The sequence below is a fragment of the Triticum aestivum genome, chromosome 4B (genome assembly GCF_018294505.1).
Source record: "Triticum aestivum cultivar Chinese Spring chromosome 4B, IWGSC CS RefSeq v2.1, whole genome shotgun sequence".
NCBI classification, from domain to species: Eukaryota; Viridiplantae; Streptophyta; class Magnoliopsida; order Poales; family Poaceae; genus Triticum; species Triticum aestivum.
Window position 1 is genome coordinate 6,333,795 of NC_057804.1, and position 21,158 is coordinate 6,354,952.

The 21,158-nt window shown below is 45.9% G+C and overlaps 3 protein-coding genes and 8 non-coding genes across 11 annotated transcripts; 3 read left to right on the forward strand and 8 right to left on the reverse strand.

Annotated features, from left to right (window-relative positions):
* Positions 1–4,353: 4,353 nt before the first annotated feature.
* LOC123090518 (ubiquitin-60S ribosomal protein L40-1) lies at positions 4,354–6,920 on the reverse strand. Its single transcript, XM_044511824.1, has 3 exons — positions 6,729–6,920; positions 6,416–6,605; positions 4,354–4,614 (listed from the first exon to the last, which is right to left on the reverse strand). Exons 1-3 carry the CDS (start codon positions 6,829–6,831, stop codon positions 4,518–4,520), a joined length of 390 nt encoding a protein of 129 aa, XP_044367759.1. The 5' UTR covers positions 6,832–6,920; the 3' UTR covers positions 4,354–4,517.
* Positions 4,779–4,871, reverse strand: LOC123095344 (small nucleolar RNA Z266). The gene has a single exon (XR_006446204.1). It is a non-coding gene; the product is annotated as a small nucleolar RNA Z266 (small nucleolar RNA).
* Positions 5,026–5,144, reverse strand: LOC123095312 (small nucleolar RNA snoR86). Its single transcript, XR_006446194.1, has one exon. It is a non-coding gene; the product is annotated as a small nucleolar RNA snoR86 (small nucleolar RNA).
* On the reverse strand, positions 5,221–5,339 carry LOC123095313 (small nucleolar RNA snoR86). Its single transcript, XR_006446195.1, has one exon. It is a non-coding gene; the product is annotated as a small nucleolar RNA snoR86 (small nucleolar RNA).
* Positions 5,417–5,534, reverse strand: LOC123095315 (small nucleolar RNA snoR86). The gene has a single exon (XR_006446197.1). It is a non-coding gene; the product is annotated as a small nucleolar RNA snoR86 (small nucleolar RNA).
* On the reverse strand, positions 5,664–5,781 carry LOC123095316 (small nucleolar RNA snoR86). Its single transcript, XR_006446198.1, has one exon. It is a non-coding gene; the product is annotated as a small nucleolar RNA snoR86 (small nucleolar RNA).
* On the reverse strand, positions 5,857–5,975 carry LOC123095314 (small nucleolar RNA snoR86). The gene has a single exon (XR_006446196.1). It is a non-coding gene; the product is annotated as a small nucleolar RNA snoR86 (small nucleolar RNA).
* An 836-nt stretch (positions 6,921–7,756) lies between the features above and the next one.
* On the forward strand, positions 7,757–7,828 carry TRNAP-CGG (transfer RNA proline (anticodon CGG)). Its single transcript has one exon. It is a non-coding gene; the product is annotated as a tRNA-Pro (tRNA).
* A 4,263-nt stretch (positions 7,829–12,091) lies between these two features.
* TRNAP-CGG (transfer RNA proline (anticodon CGG)) lies at positions 12,092–12,163 on the forward strand. The gene has a single exon. It is a non-coding gene; the product is annotated as a tRNA-Pro (tRNA).
* Positions 12,164–12,287: 124 nt separating this feature from the next.
* On the forward strand, positions 12,288–14,691 carry LOC123090519 (DNA polymerase epsilon subunit D). Its single transcript, XM_044511825.1, has 3 exons — positions 12,288–12,902; positions 13,289–13,407; positions 14,265–14,691. The coding sequence occupies exons 1-3, from the start codon at positions 12,397–12,399 to the stop codon at positions 14,408–14,410; spliced, it is 771 nt and encodes a 256-aa protein (XP_044367760.1). The 5' UTR covers positions 12,288–12,396; the 3' UTR covers positions 14,411–14,691.
* Positions 14,692–15,546: 855 nt separating this feature from the next.
* LOC123094167 (uncharacterized) lies at positions 15,547–17,150 on the reverse strand. Its single transcript, XM_044516224.1, has 3 exons — positions 16,907–17,150; positions 16,107–16,355; positions 15,547–16,012 (listed from the first exon to the last, which is right to left on the reverse strand). The coding sequence occupies exons 1-3, from the start codon at positions 17,090–17,092 to the stop codon at positions 15,764–15,766; spliced, it is 684 nt and encodes a 227-aa protein (XP_044372159.1). The 5' UTR covers positions 17,093–17,150; the 3' UTR covers positions 15,547–15,763.
* Between the last annotated feature and the right edge of the window lie 4,008 nt (positions 17,151–21,158).

Here is a 21,158-nt window from a genome sequence, read left to right on the forward strand (position 1 = left end):
AGAATCGTGAAGGGATTGAAAACCCCTTTATCGCATTGGGTGCAAGTTTGTTTGATTGTTTGTGCACGTATTCGGTGACTTGTGCATTGTCTCCTACTGGATTGATACCTTCGTTCTCAAACTAAGGGAAATACTTACTCTACTTTGCTGCATCACCCTTTCCTCTTCAAGGGAAAAAACCAACGCAAGCTCAAGAGGTAGCACTTCTCCACCTTGGCCAGCTCATATGGGGGCGTACCAGGCCCTTGTGGCTGGTGTGTTTCCCCTCTTGGCCCATAAGGCCCATATCTTTTGTCGGGGGTGCCCGGAACCCTTTCGATGATCTGATATGTACCTGGTACCCTCCGGAACACTTCCGGTATCTGAATACCATCATCATATATATCAATCTTTACCTCTCAACAATTTCGAGACTCATAGTCATGTCCATGGTCTCATTCGGGACTCCAAACAACATTCGGTTAGCAAATCACATGACTCATATAATACTATATCGTCATCGAACATTAAGCGTGCGGACCCTACGGGTTCGAGAATTATGTAGACATGACCGAGACACTTCTCCGGTCAATAACCAATAGCGGAACCTGGATGCTCATATTGGCTCCGACATATTCTACGAAGATCTTTATAGGTCGAACCGTTATGACAACATACGTTATTCCCTTTGTCCATCAGTATGTTACTTGCCCGAGATTCGATCGTCAGTATCTTCATACCTAGTTCAATCTCGTTACTGGCAAGTCTCTTTACTCGTTCCGTAATACATCACCTTGTGACTAACACCTTAGTCGCTTGCTTGCAAGCTTGTGATGTGTATTACATAGAGGGCCCAGAGATACCTCTCCAATACTCGGAGTGACAAATCCTAATCTCGATCTATGCCAACTCAACAAATACCTTCGGAGATACCTGTAGAGCATCTTTATAATCACCAAGTTACGTTGTGACGTTTGATAGCACATAAGGCATTCCTCCGGTATCCGGGAGTTGCATAATCTCATAGTTGAAGGAATAAGTATTTGACATGAAGAAAGCAATAGCAATAAAACTGAACGATCATTATGCTAAGCTAATGAATGTCTCTTTATAATCACCCAGTTACCTTGTGACGTTTGATAGCACACAAGGTGTTCCTCTGGTATTTGGGAGTTGCATAATCTCATAATCTGAGGAACATGTATAAGTCATGAAGAAAGCAGTAGCAATAAAATTGTAACGATCATAATCCTATGCTAACAGATGGGTGTTATCCATCACATCATTCTCCTAATGATGTGATCCCGTTCATCAAATGACAACACATGTAAATGGTTAGGAAACTTAACCATCTTTGATTAAAGAGATAGTCTGGTAGAGGATTACTAGGGAAATGGTGTTTTGTCTATGTATCCACACATGTATCAAGTTTCTGGTTAACACAATTCTAGCATGAATAATAAACATTTATCATGAAATAAGGAAATATAAAATAACAAATTTATTATTGCTCTAGGGCATATTTCCTTCATAAATGCCATGACCATAATAAGTAAATATCCTGTGCCAGTGATAGAGGACATCCTGGATGAACTAGCAGGAGCTCGCTGGTTCTCTATGATGGATTTGTGGTTGGGGTACCATCAAATTCGTCTAGCCGAGGGCGAAGAGTTCAAGACTGCTTTTCAAACCCATTTCGGTCATTTTGAGTACAAGGTGGTTCCATTTGGCCTCAGAGGAGCACCTGCAACGTTCTTGGGAGGATTGAATGTCACCTTGAAGCCATTTCATCGCGTATGTGCTATGTCGTTCTTTGACGACATCCTCATCTTCAGTCGCACATTCGCACTCCACATCCAACACTTGCGTCAAGTCCTGTCACTTCTCCGAAAAGACCAGTGGTATGTGAAGAAGTCCAAGTGCGCATTTGCATAGCAAGAGGTCAATTACCTTGGCCACACTATCTCTGGCAAGGGAGTGGCAACCGATCACAGCAAGATCAAACAGGTTGTCGAGTGGCCAATACCAGTTTGTGTCAAGGACGTCTGCGCTTTCCTCGGTCTAGCGAGGTACTATAGGTGTTTCGTCCGGCAGTTTGGTATGCTCGCGTGGCCCCTGACAAATCTCCTACGCAAACATACACAGTTCCAGTGGACAACAGCAACACAATCTGCGTTTGAGGCCCTCAAGATAGCTCTAACCTCTGCCCCTACACTAGCCCTGCCTGATTTCACCAAGCCCTTCGTGATCGAGACGGATGCATGTGAATATGGTGTTGGCGCGGTGCTCTAGCAGGAAGGCCACCCAATTGCCTACCTCAGCAAGGCATTGGGGCCGCGAACCAAAGGTTTATCTACATATGAAAAGGAATATTTGGCAATTATTCTGGTAGTCGAGCAGTGGTGACCGTACCTACAGTTCGAGGAATTTGTGATCAAAATTGACCAGCGTAGCCTGGTACACTTAGAAGAACAGCGCCTCCACACCCCTGGCAACAGATAGCCTTCACCAAGCTTTTGGGGCTGCAGTACCGCATCTGTTATCGCAAGGGGTCAGAAAACGGTGTTGCTGATGTGCTCTCTAGGCGGCCGGTACCTACTACTGAACAAATTTAGGCCATCTCAGTTTGCCAACTAGCCTGGTTGCAGGAGATAGTAAAAGGCTATGCTGCCGACCCCCAGACACAGCAGCTGATCACACAATTGGCAGTAGCACCCGTGGAGGGTGGCAAATTTACACTCAACAAGGGCATTGTTCGCTTTAAGGGGTGTGTCTGGCTGGGCAACAACTCACATCTACAGCAGCAGATCATGTGTGCCTTGCACGACAGTGCTGTCGGCGGCCACTTAGGGTTCCCAGCTACCTACAGGAGGATCAAACACATGTTTGCTTGGCCAGGAATGAAGCAACACATTAAGGATCACGTCCAGTCCGGACCGAGCACAATACCCAGGGCTGCTTCATCCGTTGCCTGTCGCCAAGCATTGTTGGGACTTGGTCTCCATGGATTTCATTGGAGGATTGCCCCCCTCTCGACAGTACAACTGCATATTGGTGGTAGTGGATAGTTTCTCCAAGTTTGCTCACTTCTTTCCGGTCAAGCACCCCTATACGGCACAGACAATTGCTTAGCTCTACATCGACCAGGTGTACATACTACATGACATGCCAGAAGCCATTACCTCTGACAGGGATGCCATCTTTACCAGCAAAGTGTGGCAAGAGATCTTCAAACTCCAAGGGGTGGAACTGAAAATGAGTTCATCTCATCATCCTCAGACAGACGGACAGACCGAAAGGGTCAATCAGTGTCTTCAATCCTATTTGCCTTGTTTCGTCCACAGCTCTCCCAACAACTAGAGCAAATGGTTGGCGTTGGCTGAGTTCTGGTACAACTCAACGTATCACTCCACGCTCGACAAGACACCGTTCGCAGTGGTTTATGGTCAAGAACCGCAGCATCTTGGGATGGTCCCTGAGCAAGCAACACCAATTCCTGAGCTTAATGAATGGCTATACATTCAGACATCTGTAGCACGCCGGGCCAATCACAAACCGAGTTTCAAGTTCTCCGGGCCCTATACGGTGACCCGCCGGGTGAATGATGTTACATACGAGCTGCAGTTGCCTGAGGGATCATCGATTTTCCCGGTCTTCCACGTCTCACAACTGCGCAAGGAGTTGACCCCAGGTGCGAGCGCCTCATCTTCCCTTCCATCACTTACTGATATGGTTAATGTTCCAGTGGATATTTTGGACACGAGATGGCATCGCAGCTCGAAAAAAATGTGCGAGCAAGGGCTCGTACTTTGGCAAGACCCCAAGGCTACACCGGACACCTGGGAAGACATTGAAGATCTTCGGCGACGATCCCAAACTCCTAAGACTTGGGGACAAATCGTGTCTGAAGAAAGGGGGGTGTTAGCATCCCTCCAACACCAGGCCGGCCCAGGAGGGAAAGGAGACCGTGCCACGAGTTCACTCGGCCTCAGTGGGTCTCTTACATGTTTGGCAGAGGAAAGCAGGCATCACCCCACGAGATCTAAAAATCATTTGAAGATAAACTGTCGGCAAACAGGTTGGATTGCAGGCTACAATCTAAATGCTCAAGTCCCCTCACAAGCTGATTTCCAAAATTTGACAAAAGCTCTAATTTCCAAATTTTGACAAAAGCTTGAAGCGACCCAGACATCTGCTTTGGATAGGAAACCCAAATTTCGGTATGTTGGTCCTATTTTTCGAAATTCTCCAACAAGCTAACGCAACGTGGTGCTACACGCAAGGAGAGCAGAATCAACGCAGGTTATGGGTGACGGTAGCGTTCGCTTCACACAAGCATACACAAGTAACCATGAACATGAACAGGCACACGAATTGCAAGGTTCACTTCAGTTCTGAAGTTCAAACGAGGCCAAGAACTCACAGCTAAGTTTAACCAATGTTCAACATCCTGACATGAGGGGCAGCAAAACGATAACCGGAAACCATTTTTATGTCTACTGATGATTTATCCAGACAACGAAATTTACGAACGAGCTCTAGTTCTTGATCTTCTTCTTGGGCCTCAGCTGGTTGCTGTGGCCACACTTCTTCTTGCGGCAGTTGACGGCCCTTGGATGCAGCCTGGCGTAGCACCTGGAGAAACATGGGAAAGGAAATTTTAGGATACATGATTGATAAGATCACACAGGGCGCAGGCTATTATGCCAAATGGTAAATGTTTACAGGTGACACAAACCCATGGTAAGAACTGACAGAGAAATAGCACAAGAATATCCAATCAGATCAAGTTGCAAAAAGATTGGCTGGTCAGACATAATTTATGCCTCAAATGGTTGTAGCTCATAAGGTGACCCCTCGTACATCTAATTGGATCATCATTCCAGCCAACCCAACAATTGTTTCAGAAACATGCACACACACGAAACAACTACTTGCAAACAAGATAAAACAATCCATGATCAGCCAAGGGCAGTTGCTTAAATGTGTCACATGAAAAGAAACCAACACTCAATTTAAGCATATATTTGTGGATTGATGATTCATGGTGTAGCAGATTGTTCGAGGCCGTCATAGCACAGAAAATCTAAGCGGCACGGAGAACTGCACTTGTTATCGCCAACCTTCAATGCAAAGGTTCGCCACTATATCAGGCCCCTTTGCTCTGCAAATTGGCTAAACTATTTCCAAAATTTCCAGACTAACAAGTATGAATAACTACATATTTTTAGAGAGGCTCAACATGTAGCAGATTGTTCGAGGCCGTCATAGCATAGAAAATCTGAGCGGCACGGAGAACTGCATTCTGTGTCGCCAACCTTCAATGCAAAGATTCGCCACCAAATCAGGCCCCTTTGCTCTGCAAATTGGCTATCTATCTACAAAATATTCCGACAAACATTGAAATGACTACCAATTTCATTTTAGATTGGTTGGAGATGTAGCAGATTGTTCGAGGCCGTCACAGCATAGAAAATTTGAGCGGCACGGAGAACCGCATTCTGTATAGCCAACCTTCAATGCAAAGATTCACCACTCATCAGGCCCCTTTGCTCTGCAAATTGGCTATCTATTTCCAGAATACTCCTACCAACATTGAAATGACTACTAATTTTTTTGGACTGGTTTGTTATGTAGCACCATGCTAAAATTTGATTGACTACAAATGTTTTAGATTAATTTGTTATGTAGCAGATTGTTCGAGGCCGTCACAGCAGAGCAAGTCTGAGCGGCACGGAGAACTGCACTCGCTATCGCCAACCTTCAATGCAAAGATTCACCACTTATCAGGCCCCTTTGCTCTGCAAATTGGCTATGCAATTCCAAAATATTCCAAACTACATTGAAATGACTAAGAGATTCTTTAGATTGAATTTCTATGTAGCAGATTGTTCGAGGCCATCACAGCAGAGCAAGTCTGAGCGGCACGGAGAACTGCATTCGCTATCGCCAACCTTCAATGCAAAGATTCACCACTATATCAGGTCCCTTTGCTCTGCAAATTGGCTACTAGATGTTCCAAAATTATTCCAAACTAAGTTTGAACGGCTCAACTCCAAACACCAGACATACGGCGAGATTGGCACATCCAACAAAATCACCATCCTAACCAATCTACTCGCGCAAGCATAACACAGATGCAAACAAATTTTACAACCCTGCTCAGGGGGCCCAAAAACTAGACAATTTACCAATCAGAAACCAGAGAATGAATTTCCCCGCCGTTGAAAATCAGCTGCCGAAACGTGCGAGGCAGGAGACAAAGTATAGGCGGGCGGTGTCTAATCTCCCCGCCATTGAAAATCAACTGCTGAATTGGTACTACGCAGATGACAAAGTATGGGCGGGTGAGCATCCAATCAACCATACACGACCGAGCATGATCCGTAAGTGAAAGTAATCGGTGAAAACGTAAAGGTGGAATCGAGATACTCACTTGCGGCAGATCATCTTCTCCTGGTTGTACTTGCGGGCGAGGGCCTGGAGCGAGGGCTCGATGATGCCGCCGCGGAGGCGGAGCACGAGGTGCAGCGTCGACTCCTTCTGGATGTTGTAGTCGGCCAGCGTGCGCCCGTCCTCCAGCTGCTTCCCGGCGAAGATCAGCCGCTGCTGGTCCGGCGGGATCCCTGCGCGCACCCAGCCCACACAGCACCACGAGAATCAGAAAAGCTCGACGGCCGGCCGGCCGGCCATGGCCAAAGAAGGGATCTTTCTATGAGAAAAAGAGAGGAAAGAAAGAAGTGACTGACCCTCCTTGTCCTGGATCTTGGCCTTGACATTGTCGATGGTGTCGCTGCTCTCGACCTCGAGCGTGATGGTCTTGCCCGTCAGGGTCTTGACGAAGATCTGCATCCTGGCTGATGGCGGCGCGAATGGAGCGGCCGGCTGCGCCCGCTTATATAGCGCTGGCTCCCTGGCTGGCTTCGCTCTCCTATCTAGGGTTTCGTGTGGGCTGCTGGGCTTGTTTTTCTATGGGCTGGGACGACGGATGCACATGGCCGCATAACACAGCAGATGGCCTGGTAGCCGGCCCACTGATAGCCACTCTTCCTTGCAAAAAAAAAATCTCAGCGAAAAAAAAGAGAGTTCAACGCATTGGGCATGGCTTTGCTCGTCTGCGGCGATCCATGACGATTGGCCGATGGGGATCCATGACGATTGGCCGACGGGGATCCATGACGATTGGCCGACGGGGATCCGCACCGAGGCACGCCGCCATCGCCGAGCCAGATACAAAGAGGACGAGAGATTAGCATTGATCCTCGTGCACCGGTACGAAATCTATTCAAAAGCAACGAAGACGTCGGTGGTGTTCATCCACCCAGAACTGCCGAGAGGTACGGTGCACGCCGGCGGCGTTCATCCATCTAGGATCAGCGGGAGGTGCACACCACTCCCGGAAGCTACACCGAGGGTTAGTGTTAGATTCATCCACTTGAGCGACAAGTAATTCGGAACGGAGGGAGTACCTAGCATTGAATCGACAAAACACGATCGCAGTCTTGGTTTTTTCTAGAACGCGCAAGAGCTTTGCGTTATTGAGATTGGGGAGCAAATTACAACCTGTCAAGTTATATCGCAAGGAGTGCGCATATCTGCACTTCTTTGCAAAGAATCGGTTTTAGGTGTAAGGTGTTTGGTGATGACTCTAACATCGCTCTTTGGAAGTTGAAAAAAAAAAACATACTACTTCGATGAGATCTGGTCGAAGAAAAATGACGTTGCTTTCGACTTGAGCTAACTATTAGAGGGCCGTATCATCAATTGTACATGAACAGGGCGTTTGGTCTAGTGGTACGATTCTCGCTTCGGGTGCGAGAGGTCCCGAGTTCGATTCTCGGAACGCCCCTTTTTTCTAGTTTCGTGTCCTTTTTTTTACCTCATGGGCCTTTGCCCTTTCCCCTTTCCTCTCGAGCCCAACCACTTCCTACGTTTTGTTTGGTGTGGGCTGAGCCTTTTCAACAAGATGAACCGGATGGACAGCAGACAGGCTGTTGAGCTGTTACCATCAACCACTAATTCTCAAAAAAAAAAGGTTACTATCAACAACCACTGGTCTTTTTTTTGTAAAGGACGATTACTCCGGCCTCTGCATCAAAGTGACACATACACCCATACCCACTACTCGCCCCATGGTGTCTACAAAAAAAATACTCTCACTACAAACCGCTAAAAAAGCTAAAAGGGTCCCCTCATGAAAGAAGAACACAAATAAGCAATCACCTGACCTCCATAGAGAAAACATTGGGAGCGTATGTTACTGACTGTGTTTTAGGTCATTGTCTGGTGTTTTTGCTCATGTAAATAACGTAGGAACTTACATCGAGCGCCTAGTTCGTTCTAGGTGTGCGCCGCTGCCGAGCGGGGTGAGTCAACGTGTCTTCGGCACGGGAAAGAAAACCCGACGTAGAGGTACAAAGGAGACACCAGAAATTGGGTCCAGCTTTGAAGATATCGTGGCGAGAAAAACAAGGATGATAACAACTCGTTATAATTTGCTAGTAGTGCTACATGAATGCCCGTGCTCTTAGGGGACAATAACTTTACACATGGGACATTGGTAAGAACATCATTGTAATTCACAACATGTAACTCACATGCAAGTTATGATTGTGTTGTGCTAAATAACTCCTTATTGTTACAATTAAAACAATTTTTTGGTGACTCGTGTGAATACAGTTGTCATCATGGTTCAATCAAAAATAAGTTTATCTCGATGTCTCTGACCAAATGTTGCAGAGGAAAACTTCACATTCGCTGTCCTTATACGCTAGCAGATGTACCAACACCTGCTCATGTCACTTGTGTCCCTCTTATATACACATTGTATACCACATCATGGTTTACATATGTCACCAAGGCCACAAAAGACCTCTCATTTGATAGCACCACAAAAGTCCCCCAAAAATGGGTCTCGATGAGATGAATGCATTTTTTTGCCACCTACACTATGCAATAAATTAAAATGGCACAATAGTTTTTTTTTCAACAGTACACCTCATAATATTCCTCTTAGTAGTATGCTCCTATAAAACCAAATGTCATTAACAAAATAGGTTATGAAGCTAATGCACTGCTGATTGGTCTTAAGTGTTTAAGGGATTTAAACAAGGAACATGTGCAGGTGGAATCGGACTGTGCCGCAGTTGTCGCGGCTGTAAATGCAAAAGAAAGGAACAATGCAAAGTGGTGGACTGCTTATGAGGAAGCAAAGTTGTGTATGCGTGAATTCAGTTTGTGCAAGGTTAGTAAAGTTAGAAGAGAGTGCAACGTGGCCGCACATGAGTTGGCAGCCCATGCTAGAATGCATGGAGATTTTTTTATGCTGGACAACGTGCCACTGGAAATCTTTCATGTAATTCAGAATGATTGTAATTTTGCTATGAATGAATGAAAGAGCTCTCTTTACCCCTAAAAAAAGGTTATGAAGGCTTCATATAAAAGAATATAGTGATACAAAACAAAGAGAAGGAAAACCCAGTTAACCCGCCTATATTAAATATCTCTAAGAGCCTTTTAGATGCTCCCATGAGGCATTGTGTAATGGCTTTACAACAAATGTTGCATCTTGTCTGAATTTTCTGGGTCTTGTATCCTTGAATGATGTGATACAAGCTCATGAGTATCATGAACTTTAGTACACTCAAATGATGAAACAAATTTAATATTCTATTTCTATGTGCATGTGAATACAATTCACAACCACCGAAAAAATTATGGGCTTAAAATAGACTGACCACAACCAGACAAATGAAAAACAATGGGGCAATATTTTTTCCTTACCTTCGTACCTCGGGAACCGAATTCATATTCCATTGTTTCCATGCACCAAACACAACTTAGAGAACGAATCACATTAATGATATGATGATTTGTACCATGGAATTAAAGTTTCTTCATGATGCTGGTACAATTTAAATTGTCAAGCTTAGTGACAAAACAAAAAACACCAAAATGTATCATCCCTTCAGTTGGTGACCTCTTGGAGTTAAGTAAACAACATACTAAGGTAGCCTATATCGCATAACAACTGGAACAATGAAAATAATTAGTACCCAAGTTAATTGATCAAAAACTAATGATATGTGCTATTTTATAATCCACTCCATTCGCTAAAGTTGGAAAAGCAAAACATGGACTATATTGATAAATCTTGTAATAGCTATGTTAGGTGATAGCTTAGAACTACTTAAATTAGCACAATTAATCTAGATAAAATAATAAAATCACCAACTTACTAGTTCTATCTTTTGGTTGCCCATAGATCGCACTTAAATGTCAGAACTAAGCAACGGTTGCTTGCCCAAGTAGTATCGAAATCCTAAGTCTATTTGCGCAGGTGCTATCTGTTTCTCTATCTATCTATATATCTATATATATACTACTTAAAAACAACCTAAGGTTCCAGGTTTCACTCCGTTTTCTCCCCACCACCCCATTATCCAGCCTTGTGCCCGCCAACGATTTTTTTTCATGTTTTTCCAACCCCTTCTAATTTTCATCAAACCAACATTTGTTTACCCAATAAACCACTATTTAATGGTTCAAAAAATAGCTAGAAAATATAAACCCTATAACCAAAACATTATCTTATTTGGTCTTGCTTTGCATCAAGATTTTTCATGTATGACCCTCTTATTGTGTTTAGATATTTTGACCCTGTGGCAATTCATGGGCACATATCTAGTATGTTATATAAATTCATGTAGCTCCTAGATTCCAGTCACCGTTAGTTTAAGAAGTACAAACGACAAACACGTTACATATGCCAGTGTGCGTGTGTTTGTTGCTGGTCGATCAATCAGTCCACATGTTGCCTAGCCTCGATGAAACCATATTCAATTCATCTGAAGGCAAGCCAGGTTTGCTATATGTGTGTTTGCCATTGGACAAGCGGAATATTTGTTTCACGGGCACAAAGACATCAAAAGGATCAAGATCGACACACCTGTGAGAGTGTCCTTGACGGAGGCAAAGGGCATAACTCCAAATTGTTGGCCTTCCACGCGTCCTTGTACCCCATCTTCTCCGCCACACACGTCCTCACCGCAGCCGCCTGCAATGAAGGTGACTCGTCAAATTCTAACAGAGGACACGCCCTTCTCACCTAGTTCACGCCTTCCAGAGATCCAAATATTGAAAGCTGGCATGGTCACGTGGAGGACGACGATGACCGCGACATGAAGTGGGCGAGGTGGAGCTAGCCAACCTTATCCTATGGCCATCCTGTTCATGCATATGTTAAGCTACTGATGAATCCAAAACAAAAATTGATATCTAGCCGAGCCGCTTTAAGCGCACCGTACCATCGCGGGTTGGCGGGCTTGGTCCCCGGTTCCTGCTGATGGCTCCGATGAGAGAGGAAGTGGAGCCGAGTAGACCTCGATTAGGCTCCGTTGAGGGGTTGCTGACTTTGCTTTTCATTGTGGAAGCCGTCTTGGAGCAAATGGATGGAGGGCATAGGTGGAGCAAGGCTGAAAGGCGAGAAAGCGAGAGGGCGAGGTGTCGCCCCTCGCCGCCATGGCCAAGTCTAGCGAGTAAAGAAGAGGTTGGTTGTGTGCCTATAGTGTAGCGTGCAATCGGGTGGGTGGTGAAAGGGCGTGGGTGATTGGCCTCTGACCAATACAAACCTATCCATGTGTTACTGTGGACACTGAGATAGCCTATCCCGGTGTCTACCCACACATGCTTGGTTCAATTCGTTCAGCAACTCTTTCTAAGAGACGACAATGCCAATCGAAAACATCCCCTAGGAAAAGCCTCACCACCTAATGGTCGCCGTAACACTAATGACATCTGTCGACATTCCACCGCATGTTTGCTTAGACGATCATGTACAACTAATGCGTGTAGGGTTGTTGTTGTTGTTGTTGTTTATTACGGTAATCTCCTCTCAGCAATCTTCTTTTTCGATAAAACGAGATAGGATCGCATTCCTTTCCACGCATCGTTGGCAACGAATACATTTCCTCCCAACCGTTTCCACGTCCCCCATTACCTTAAGATCAGAAAATGTAGGGTTTTTCTCGGTGATCATCGACACCGGTAGGGAAAAATGGTTCTGTCACATGTAATGATAAGAGTGTTAGCATCGTTAATGATGAACAAATGAGGGTGTTTGGTCTAGTGGTATGATTCTCGCTTCGGGTGCGAGAGGTCCCGAGTTCGATTCTCGGAACACCCCAATTTTTTCCCCTTCCTCTGGGACTTTTTTTTCCGCTCCTGGGCCTGTCCCCTCCCCCCTCCCCAGCCCGGCCCACGAAGCCCAGCGAAACCTCGAGCTCCACCACATAAGCCAGCAGCCATGGCGGGAATGGGGAAAAGTGGAGCGCGCCAAGATTTTGCCGCCTAGGGTTTCCCCTCCTCCTCCCTCTTCTCCACTGCCGTTCGTCTCACTAGCAGCGGCGCGAGGGATCCATGGCGGGGGAGGCCAAGGAGCCGGAGGCGGCCGCCCAGGGCGAGGGGTCCAAGGCCAAGGCCAAGAAGCCCAAGGCTGCGGCGGCCGCGGCCGCCCAGGACGGGGAGGGGGCCAAGGCCAAGGCCAAGAAGCCCAAGGCGGCTGCTGCGGCTGAGGAGGGGGAGGGGGCCAAGGCCAAGGCCAAGAAGCCTAAGGCGGCTGCGGCCGCCGAGGAGGGGGAGGGGTCCAAGGCCAAGAAGCCTAAGGCGGCTGCGGCCGCCGAGGAGGGGGAGGGGGCCAAGGCCAAGAAGCCTAAGGCGGCGGGCGCGCCGGTGGCGGCGATGGCGGAGGCGGAGGTGGAGGAGCTGCCCAAGGCCATCGTGCGGCGGCTGGTCAAGGACAAGCTCGCCCGGGCCGCGTCCGGCGGCGAGGGGGCAGAGGGAGGGGCCGAGGTCATCGTCAACAAGGACGCCATGGCCGCCTTCGCCGAGGGCGCCCGCATCTTCATCCACTACCTCTCCGCCACGTCCGTCTGCTTCCCCCAACCTCCGTTTCTTCCTCCCCCTGATTCAATCTTGCTCTGGTTGATTCCTGCCAGCAATCCTGATTGGTTCGGTTTGTTGGGTTCAATTACTTGTCGATGGATTCAATTTAAGTATGTAGATCCAACTGATGAATCTGATGCTTGTCTGAAATGTTTTGGGTGTTTTGGGGGAAGACAGCGGTTGTAGTTAATTTCTTAGCATCAGGTTAGCACCGGTTCAGAATCTGCAGTGCTGACATAGCTCTTAAGCCAATTGCTCTGCTGTGTGGCCGAGGGGAGCCGATAGTTTCAGCATAGTATTAGGCTTCTCCCTGTGATGTGATGCTTTTGGGACGATGATACTAACATGAGTGTGATCTTATTTGCAGGGCGAATGATGTGTGCAAGGACGGAAAGAGGCAGACGATCAACGCCGAGGACGTCTTCAAGGCGCTTGATGAGATCGAGTTCCCCGAGTTTGTGGAGCCCCTGAGGACTGCACTGGAAGGTCAGTGTTGTTGTGTTCTCCACTCTGTTACATTCTGCTGTTGCTGCTTTTTGCTCCTCAGCTGTGTTCAGGGGCAACTCTATGTGATAATGCATATGAAGGGGCGCCGTGGCCCAGTGCTTTAGATTGTTGGTTTAAAGAATCTGAGCGCATAAATAGGGGTTGTTAACAACAATGGAATTTCTTTGACTGTTTGATATCCTTGTGAATGAGGAGTTGCATGAATCTGGGATCCGAGAGCATGAGTAGAAGTTGATAATAGCTAAGTATTGTATTTAGACGCAATGGTGTTCAAAATAACATTTGTGGTTATTGGATTAAATCCTTTCTGCATCTGGGTACAATTGATTTAGAAACAAACATGTTCCACCATCCTCTGCCTTTAGTAAGATTTCTCTTACCGTCCATCCTATACAAATTTTCTGTTGCAGTCTTATGTTCTTCAGCTGTGCCCATCAAGTATACATGCTTGGAGTTTATATGCTGCATGGCTAACTCTATGCAATAATGTAAATGAAGTGTGCAATGGCTCGGTGATTTAGATTGTTGGCTTAGAGAATCTGGGGGTGTAAACAGAAGTTGTTAATGACAATGGAATTTCTTTGACTGATGAATATCCTTATCAGTTATGAATTGGGAATTGCATGAATCTGGGATTCGAGAGCATAACTAGAAGTTGATTATAGCTATTGTATTTAGATGCAATGGTGTTCAAAAGAACATTTATGTTTATTGGATTGCACTCAATCCTTTCTGATTCCTCTTACAATCAATTTGGAAACAAACTAGTAAGATTTTTCTACCGTCCATCTTATACAAGCTCTCACCGCCGCCCTTTTGCCCTGTTTCTGTTTCAGAGTTCAGAAGCAGAAACGCAGCCCGGAAGCCAGCATCAGGCAAGAAGCAATCTGAAAAGAAGAGGAAATTGGATAAAGAGGCAGTGCCCGAAGAGCAAAACGGTGCAGCCGATGAAGCCAACGCGGACAAGGATGAGTTTTTCTGACCTTATGATAGGCTGAATCTGAGTCACATTAGCGGGTGTGCTTTCTTAGCAGTATGCCCCTTGTGCTCTGTTTCGCGGTGTCTCTAGATGCAGAACTGTCGTGTACTTGGTATCATGATGTATGGCTTTGTTTCTGTTCCAAACATTGTCAGCTATGCTAGCTAGGTCAAATTGTGAACCTCGTCTTCGTGCTATTTAAATTAACACCTGTGGTGAAATATGTTTTGGGGTTAATGGTAGACATGAATAAGTTGTGGAAGCTGCTGGTTTTCTATGCACAATCTCCAGTGGAATTGCTCACTGCACATCTTTGTTCTGATCTGTCAATGTGTAGTGTCACAAAGAAAGAAAAATATGTTTATAATTTGCCCTGTAAATGCTTGAAACCAAATATATGAACTATGATGCAGCACATAAATCAACATCATAACTGAAATTTGGGGTCTACTCATGATCAGTCTGAAACTTGACTCGATAGCCTGAATATGCAATATAACCTGCGGCTTTCAGTGAGTTTCTCAGATTGACACAGGAATCTCTCTAATGATATGCAATATAAGCTGTTGTTTCTCTATGTACAATCTCTAGTGGACCTGCTCATTGCACATCTTGTTCTTCTGATATGAAAATTAAGTACATGCTTAACCTGTCAATGTGTACTGCCGTAAACAAAGAAAAACATACTACTACCTCCATGTGTACTGCCGTAAACAAAGAAAAACATACTACTACCTCCGATAAAAAATAAAGATATGGCTGACACTTATTTTGGATCGGAAGGAGTATTTGATTTGCCATGAAACTGCCTGAAAACAAAGATATGGACGATGGTGCAGCACACACATATCAGCATCATAACTTAAAGTGAGGTCTATTTATGATCATCCTGAAACTCGGCCCGAATAGGCTGAATATGCACAACGAAACATAGGTTTCAGTGAGCTTCCCAGATTCACACAGGAAAGTTACTTCGAACATGAACTGAAAACAGGACCAAAGTTGAACATGAACTGAAAACATTCTCAGAGTTCAGACTTGGCAGGCCTAGTCTGCTGCTGTTGAAAGCTGCCTGTATAACCATATATATCGCCGATCAAGTCCAGAGCTCAAATCCAACCACCAGCTACAAGTAAATGTGGACTTTCCGAGGTATCTTGCACAGAAATAGTGCTTATAATTAACTCATTCAAATGTCTGCTTGTAAATAACTGTAGCACCATCTACTTCTAATATAAAGTTCGCTCCTGCCACTTACTCGAAAACAAGAAATAGAACTTGTACAGTCATGGTATGAAAACTATCTGACCAGCGGAAAAACAGTATAACTCGCAAGGCATTGAAATATCCTCTAATTCAGTCCGAACGCCATTTCGCAACAACTCTTTCTGCTGCAGACATTCTGGCTCTTTCTTTGACAGGCGCTGCAGCCACCACTTCGGCGTCGTCTACAGGAGTTGGTTTCGGCCTGGAAGCGGGCGCCGACATGGCCCGAGAAACACAATAAGCCGCAAAGGTGATTGCGCGCCGTATCTGCCGCAGCACGACCAGCAACGGATAGACGGCAGCTCCCAGAAGCACGTTGAAATTCGCGATGAGGAAGACCTGCAATGCAAAGTTGAGCAAGTGTTAGCACTACTATATAAGTATGTTTTACAGAAAGGACTAGATATAGTAACACAGGACATTCCCCGCTTACCGCCGCGATAATGCCGAGGATCGTCAGAACGGTCTGCTTCACCGCGTCCCAGAAGCCTCCGCTGCTAAACCACCTGAACCAACCACCACCTCCTCCTCCTCCTCCAGACCTTCCCCTGCCACCACCACCGCCAACGGCAGCAGGAGCAGGACCACCACGCCAGTCTCTTTGCCGCCTTGTATCGCCCCATGTCCCGAACCCCGTCTTTTTCTGGTCGTATGCACTCTCCAGCCCTATCCTAGCTTCATCCTGCAGGAAAGTACACAACTGGTTATGTTAATATTTTTGTTCCTCTTGATTGTCTAACCATGGAAGATACAAGTAACACTAGATTCTCGCAGGAATAAATGTCAATTTTATACTTATCGAGATTGTAGCCCAACAATGCCTATCATAGATCAAAGTGGGCAGTTTGATAGTACTTAACAGTGTACAGTTCAGAACAATCTCGGTTGTCTGCAACCATCAAATCTCAACCAACAAGGTCAAAACATGGTACTTGCAGGAACAGTATCATCCCAATTCGATTTGTCTATGTTCTTACACAAGATTAAAAACAAAACATCACACAGAAATCCAGCATCTGAATGTGTCCCAACGTTAGCCTCAACTGACAACTCAACGCAGGATTAAGAACTGAATTCTAGCTACAGTTTCAGCAGCATTTAGCAGGTTAACACCTTGCACTCGCCAGCCAAAGGCATCAGCCCAAAATCTGAACCCAGAGCAAATCTAAAACCCGGACAGATCTTGCTCGCGGAAGATGATTGGTCTAGTAAAGAGACGGGCGCCACGAGTACCTGCTTCCGGCGGCCGGCGCCGGTACCGGAGAAGAGGCAGTAGGCGCGGCCAGAGCCGGGACCCCGCCCGATGGCAAGGCATCCGGAGAGAGAGCGGGATGGGACGGCGGCGGAGAGGGCGGCGTCGCGGCGGGGCGCGCGGAGGCGGAGCAGAGGAGGCGGGCACGGAGGAGGCGCGAGGGACATGGCTAATCTGAAGCTCCGGGCTATGGCTTTCTTGGCTGGCTACTGAGCCTGCTCTCCAGTCTCTAGCACATGGGTCCCACACAAGATTAGGGCTTGTTGTTTTTCACTAATTTTTTTAGGGCAAAAACAAAATCTGTTCATGAAAAAAGAAACTCTGTTAGGACATGTACAACCGTCAGCTTCCAAAAAAACAGGCGGCAAAAAACTGGCTGATGGCAAAGATCACATTTACCATCAGCCACTTCTTTGCCGTCTGCTAGCAGACGTCAAAAAAGCTTTGCCGTCAGATAGCGGACGACAACCGACTTGGACTAGGAAACTTGTGATCTAAGGAACAATCTAACATCCCCCCGCAGTATCAACGGGAGGCTCGATGACGTTGCCATTGAAATGTATGTCTTGAAATGGCTTAGTAGCAAGTCCTTTGGTGAAGATGTCAGCAAATTGGAGCCATAGTAGCAACATGGAGCACCCGAACTTGTCCAAGAGCCATCTTCTCATGAACAAAGTGAATATCAATCTCAATATGTTTGGTCCGGCGATGCTGAACAGGATTCCCAGACATGTAAACAGTTGAAATATTATCACAATATATAATAGTAGCCTGCTCAACCGGTCGGTGCAGTTCTGAGAGCAACTGACAAACCCAAATAGTATCAGCGACAGCATGTGCCACAGCACGGTACTCAGCTTCAGCGGATGAGCGAGAGACCGTAACCTATCTTTTCGAGGACCAAGAAATCAAATTGTTACCGAAAAAAACACAAAATCCGGATGTGCATCGTCGAGTGTCTGGACAACCAATCCAGTCTGCATCAGAGTATGTGGTGAGAGAATGAAGAATGGACGTATTGATGTGAAGACCATGATCAAGAGTACCTTTCAAATACGTAAGAACACGATTTGACATGACTATAATGTGGAAGCCGTGGATCATGCATATGGAGACATGCTTGTTGAACATCAAAGGAAATTTTAGGATGAGTGATAGTGAGATATTGGAGAGCCCCGGTTAAACAACGATACATAGTAGGATCATGGAAAGGTTCACCGTCAGCTGATAGTTTGAAACTGGTATCAATAGGGGTGCGAGAGGACTGATAGTCAAGCATACCGGCATGATTAAGAAGATCAAGAGTATACTGACGTTGGGAAAGAAAAAGGCCAGAAGAATCACGAAGAACAACAATGCCCAAAAGTGATGAAGAATACCAAGATCAGTCATAGAGAATTCAGAACGAAGAAGGGTAATAATGTGATCTAAAAAGGTTTGAGAAGATGCTGAGAGAATGATGTCTTCTACATAAAGAAGGAGGTAGGCAGCTTCAGAGTTGTGGTGGTACACAAAGGGAGAAGTGTTAGAAAGTGAAGGAGTGAAACCTATCGTTTGGATGAAAGAAGAGAAACACTGAAACCAGGCTCGTGGAGCTTGTTTGGAGCCATAAAGGGATTTTGGAGAAGACATACATGATTTGGATAGGAGGGATTTTCAAAACCAAGAGGTTGCTGGCAATAAATGGTCTCTTGAAGAGAACCATGGAGAAAAGCAGTTTTTACATCTAGTTGATGGATGGGCCATGCGGAGGAAACATCGATGCTAAGAACGGTACGAATGGTGCTGTGCTTGACAACAAGAGAGAATGTCTCATCATAACTAATGCCATGTTGTTGAGAGTAACCACGATAGACCCAGCGGGCTTTATAGCGTGAGAGGCTCCAGTCAGAGTGGAATTTTTGGCGAAGGACCCATTTGCCAGAGATGACATTTGTATTGGAAGGATGAGGAACTAACTGCCAAGTATTGTTTTCAAGTAAAGCATCGTATTCTTCTTGCAAGGCAGTAGCCCAATTCAGATCAAGAAGAGCAGGGATTGAAGAGAGAGAAAGGTGGTAGCATGTAGGTTGAGGCGATCTTTTGGCTGACGAAAACCAGATTTGGCGCGAGTACGCATGCCATCATCATTGACAGGGGCGAAGGTGGGAACAACATGAGCTGGTAGCATGGAAACGGGGGTTTCCGATGTAGGAGAAGATGCAGACAGTGGGTTGGGTGGCGGCGGGTTGGGTGGTGTTGGGATGTTTGGTTGTGGGTTGGAGGGTGGCGAGTTGGGTGGTGTGTGTGGGTATTTGGTGGAGGGTTGGATAGTGGCGAGTTGGGTGGTGTCTGGATGTTTGGTGGCGGGTTGGGTAGTGGTGGGTTGTTTGAGGGCGGGTTGGGTGGTGCTGCCGCAACAGTAGGTGCGGCAGGTTGGGCTGCCGTGAAAGGAGTGTAGAGGTGGAAGGGACGGGGAGAAGAGGTGGCAGCGGAGGTAGGGATGATTGATGGTGTGTCAGTGCGTTGAGCAGAAGAAAAAATATGTTCGGCAAATGTAACGTGGCGAGACACGTGTACCCGTCCAATGTGTAAGTCAAGAGAGTGATACATTCATTTTGCATCATGTTTTTCTACTGTTATTTATAGTATTTTGATGCATAATAATGCTTTTGGGAGTAATTCTAATGCCTTTTCTCTCATAATATGCAAGGTTTGCACAAAGAGGGAGAATACCGGCAACTGTAATTCTGGACCTAAAAAAGCTACTTCAAGTCACCTATTCTGCACAACTCCAAATGAGCTGAAACTTTATGGAGTTTTTTTATGGAATATATGAAAAATAATGGAGAAAATAACTACCGGAGGGGGGCCACCTAGTGAGCATAATACACCAGGGTGCCCTGGGTCCCCAGGCGTGCCCTGGTGGGTTATGCTCAGCCCAACCAGCTCTAGTGCCCCTCTTTTGGTATATACGTCATTTTACCCTAAAAAAATAGGAGGAGGACTTTCGGGACGAAGCGCCGCCGTCTCGAGGCGGAACTTGGGCAGGAGCTTTTGCCCTCCGGTGGAGCGATTTCCGCCGGGGAAACTTCCCTCCCGTAGGCGGAAATCATCGTCATCGTCATCACCAACAACCCTCTCATCTCGGGGAGGCCAATCTTCATCAACATCTTCAACAATAGCATCTCCTCTCAAACCCTAGTTCATCTCTTGTGTTCAATCTTTGCACCGGAACCTTAGATTGGTACTTGTGAAGGGCTAGTAGTGTTGATTACATCTTGTAGTTGATTACTATATGGTTTATTTGGTGGAAGACAAAATGTTCAGATCCTTTATGCAAATTTAATACCCCTCTGATCTTGGGCATGTTTATCATTTTTGAGTAGTTACTTTTATCCTTGAGGCCATGGGATAAATCATGTTGCAAGTAATCATGTGAACTTGATATGTGTTTGATATTTGGATGATATGTATGTTGTGATTCCCTTAGTGGTGTCATGTGAACGTCAACTACATGACACTTCACCATATTTGGGCCTAAGGGAATGCATTGTGAAGTAGTTACTAGATGATGGGTTGCTAGAGTGACAGAAGCCTAAACCTTAGTTTATGCGCTACTTCGTAAGGTACCGATTTAGATCCAAAAGTTTAATACTATGGTTAGATATTTATCTTAATACTTTTCTCGTAGTTGCGGATGCTTGCGAGAGGGTTAATCATAAGTAGGAGGTTGTTCAAGTAAGAATAGCACGTAAGCACCGGTCCACCCACATATCAAAGTATCAAAGTATCGAACATGAATCAAGCTAGCATGGTGAAAGTGACTAGATGAAATTCCCGTGTGCCCTCAAGAATGCTTTGCCGATTATAAGAAACCACTTTGGCTTGTCCTTTGCCACAAAAGGATTGGGCTACCTTGCTTCACTTATTGTTACTTTTGCTACTTGTTACTTGTTACAACTATCTTGCTATCAAACAACTTGTTACCGCTATTTTAGTCACTACTAGGAAAAAGCCTAGTAGTAGCGCGGGTTAAAAGCTAGTAGTAGCGCGGGTGCCTGCGCTACTACTACGGTGCTACAACTAACTAGTAGTAGTAGCGCGGTGCATCCCGCGCTACTAGTACGTGTGTTAGTAGTAGCGCGGGTTCGACACACCCTACTACTAACTATCTGTAGTGTGTGTCTGTGACCCGCGCTACTACTATTAATTTCCAGCGATGACAAGGGTCGCCGGAGGTCCGGACGGGCA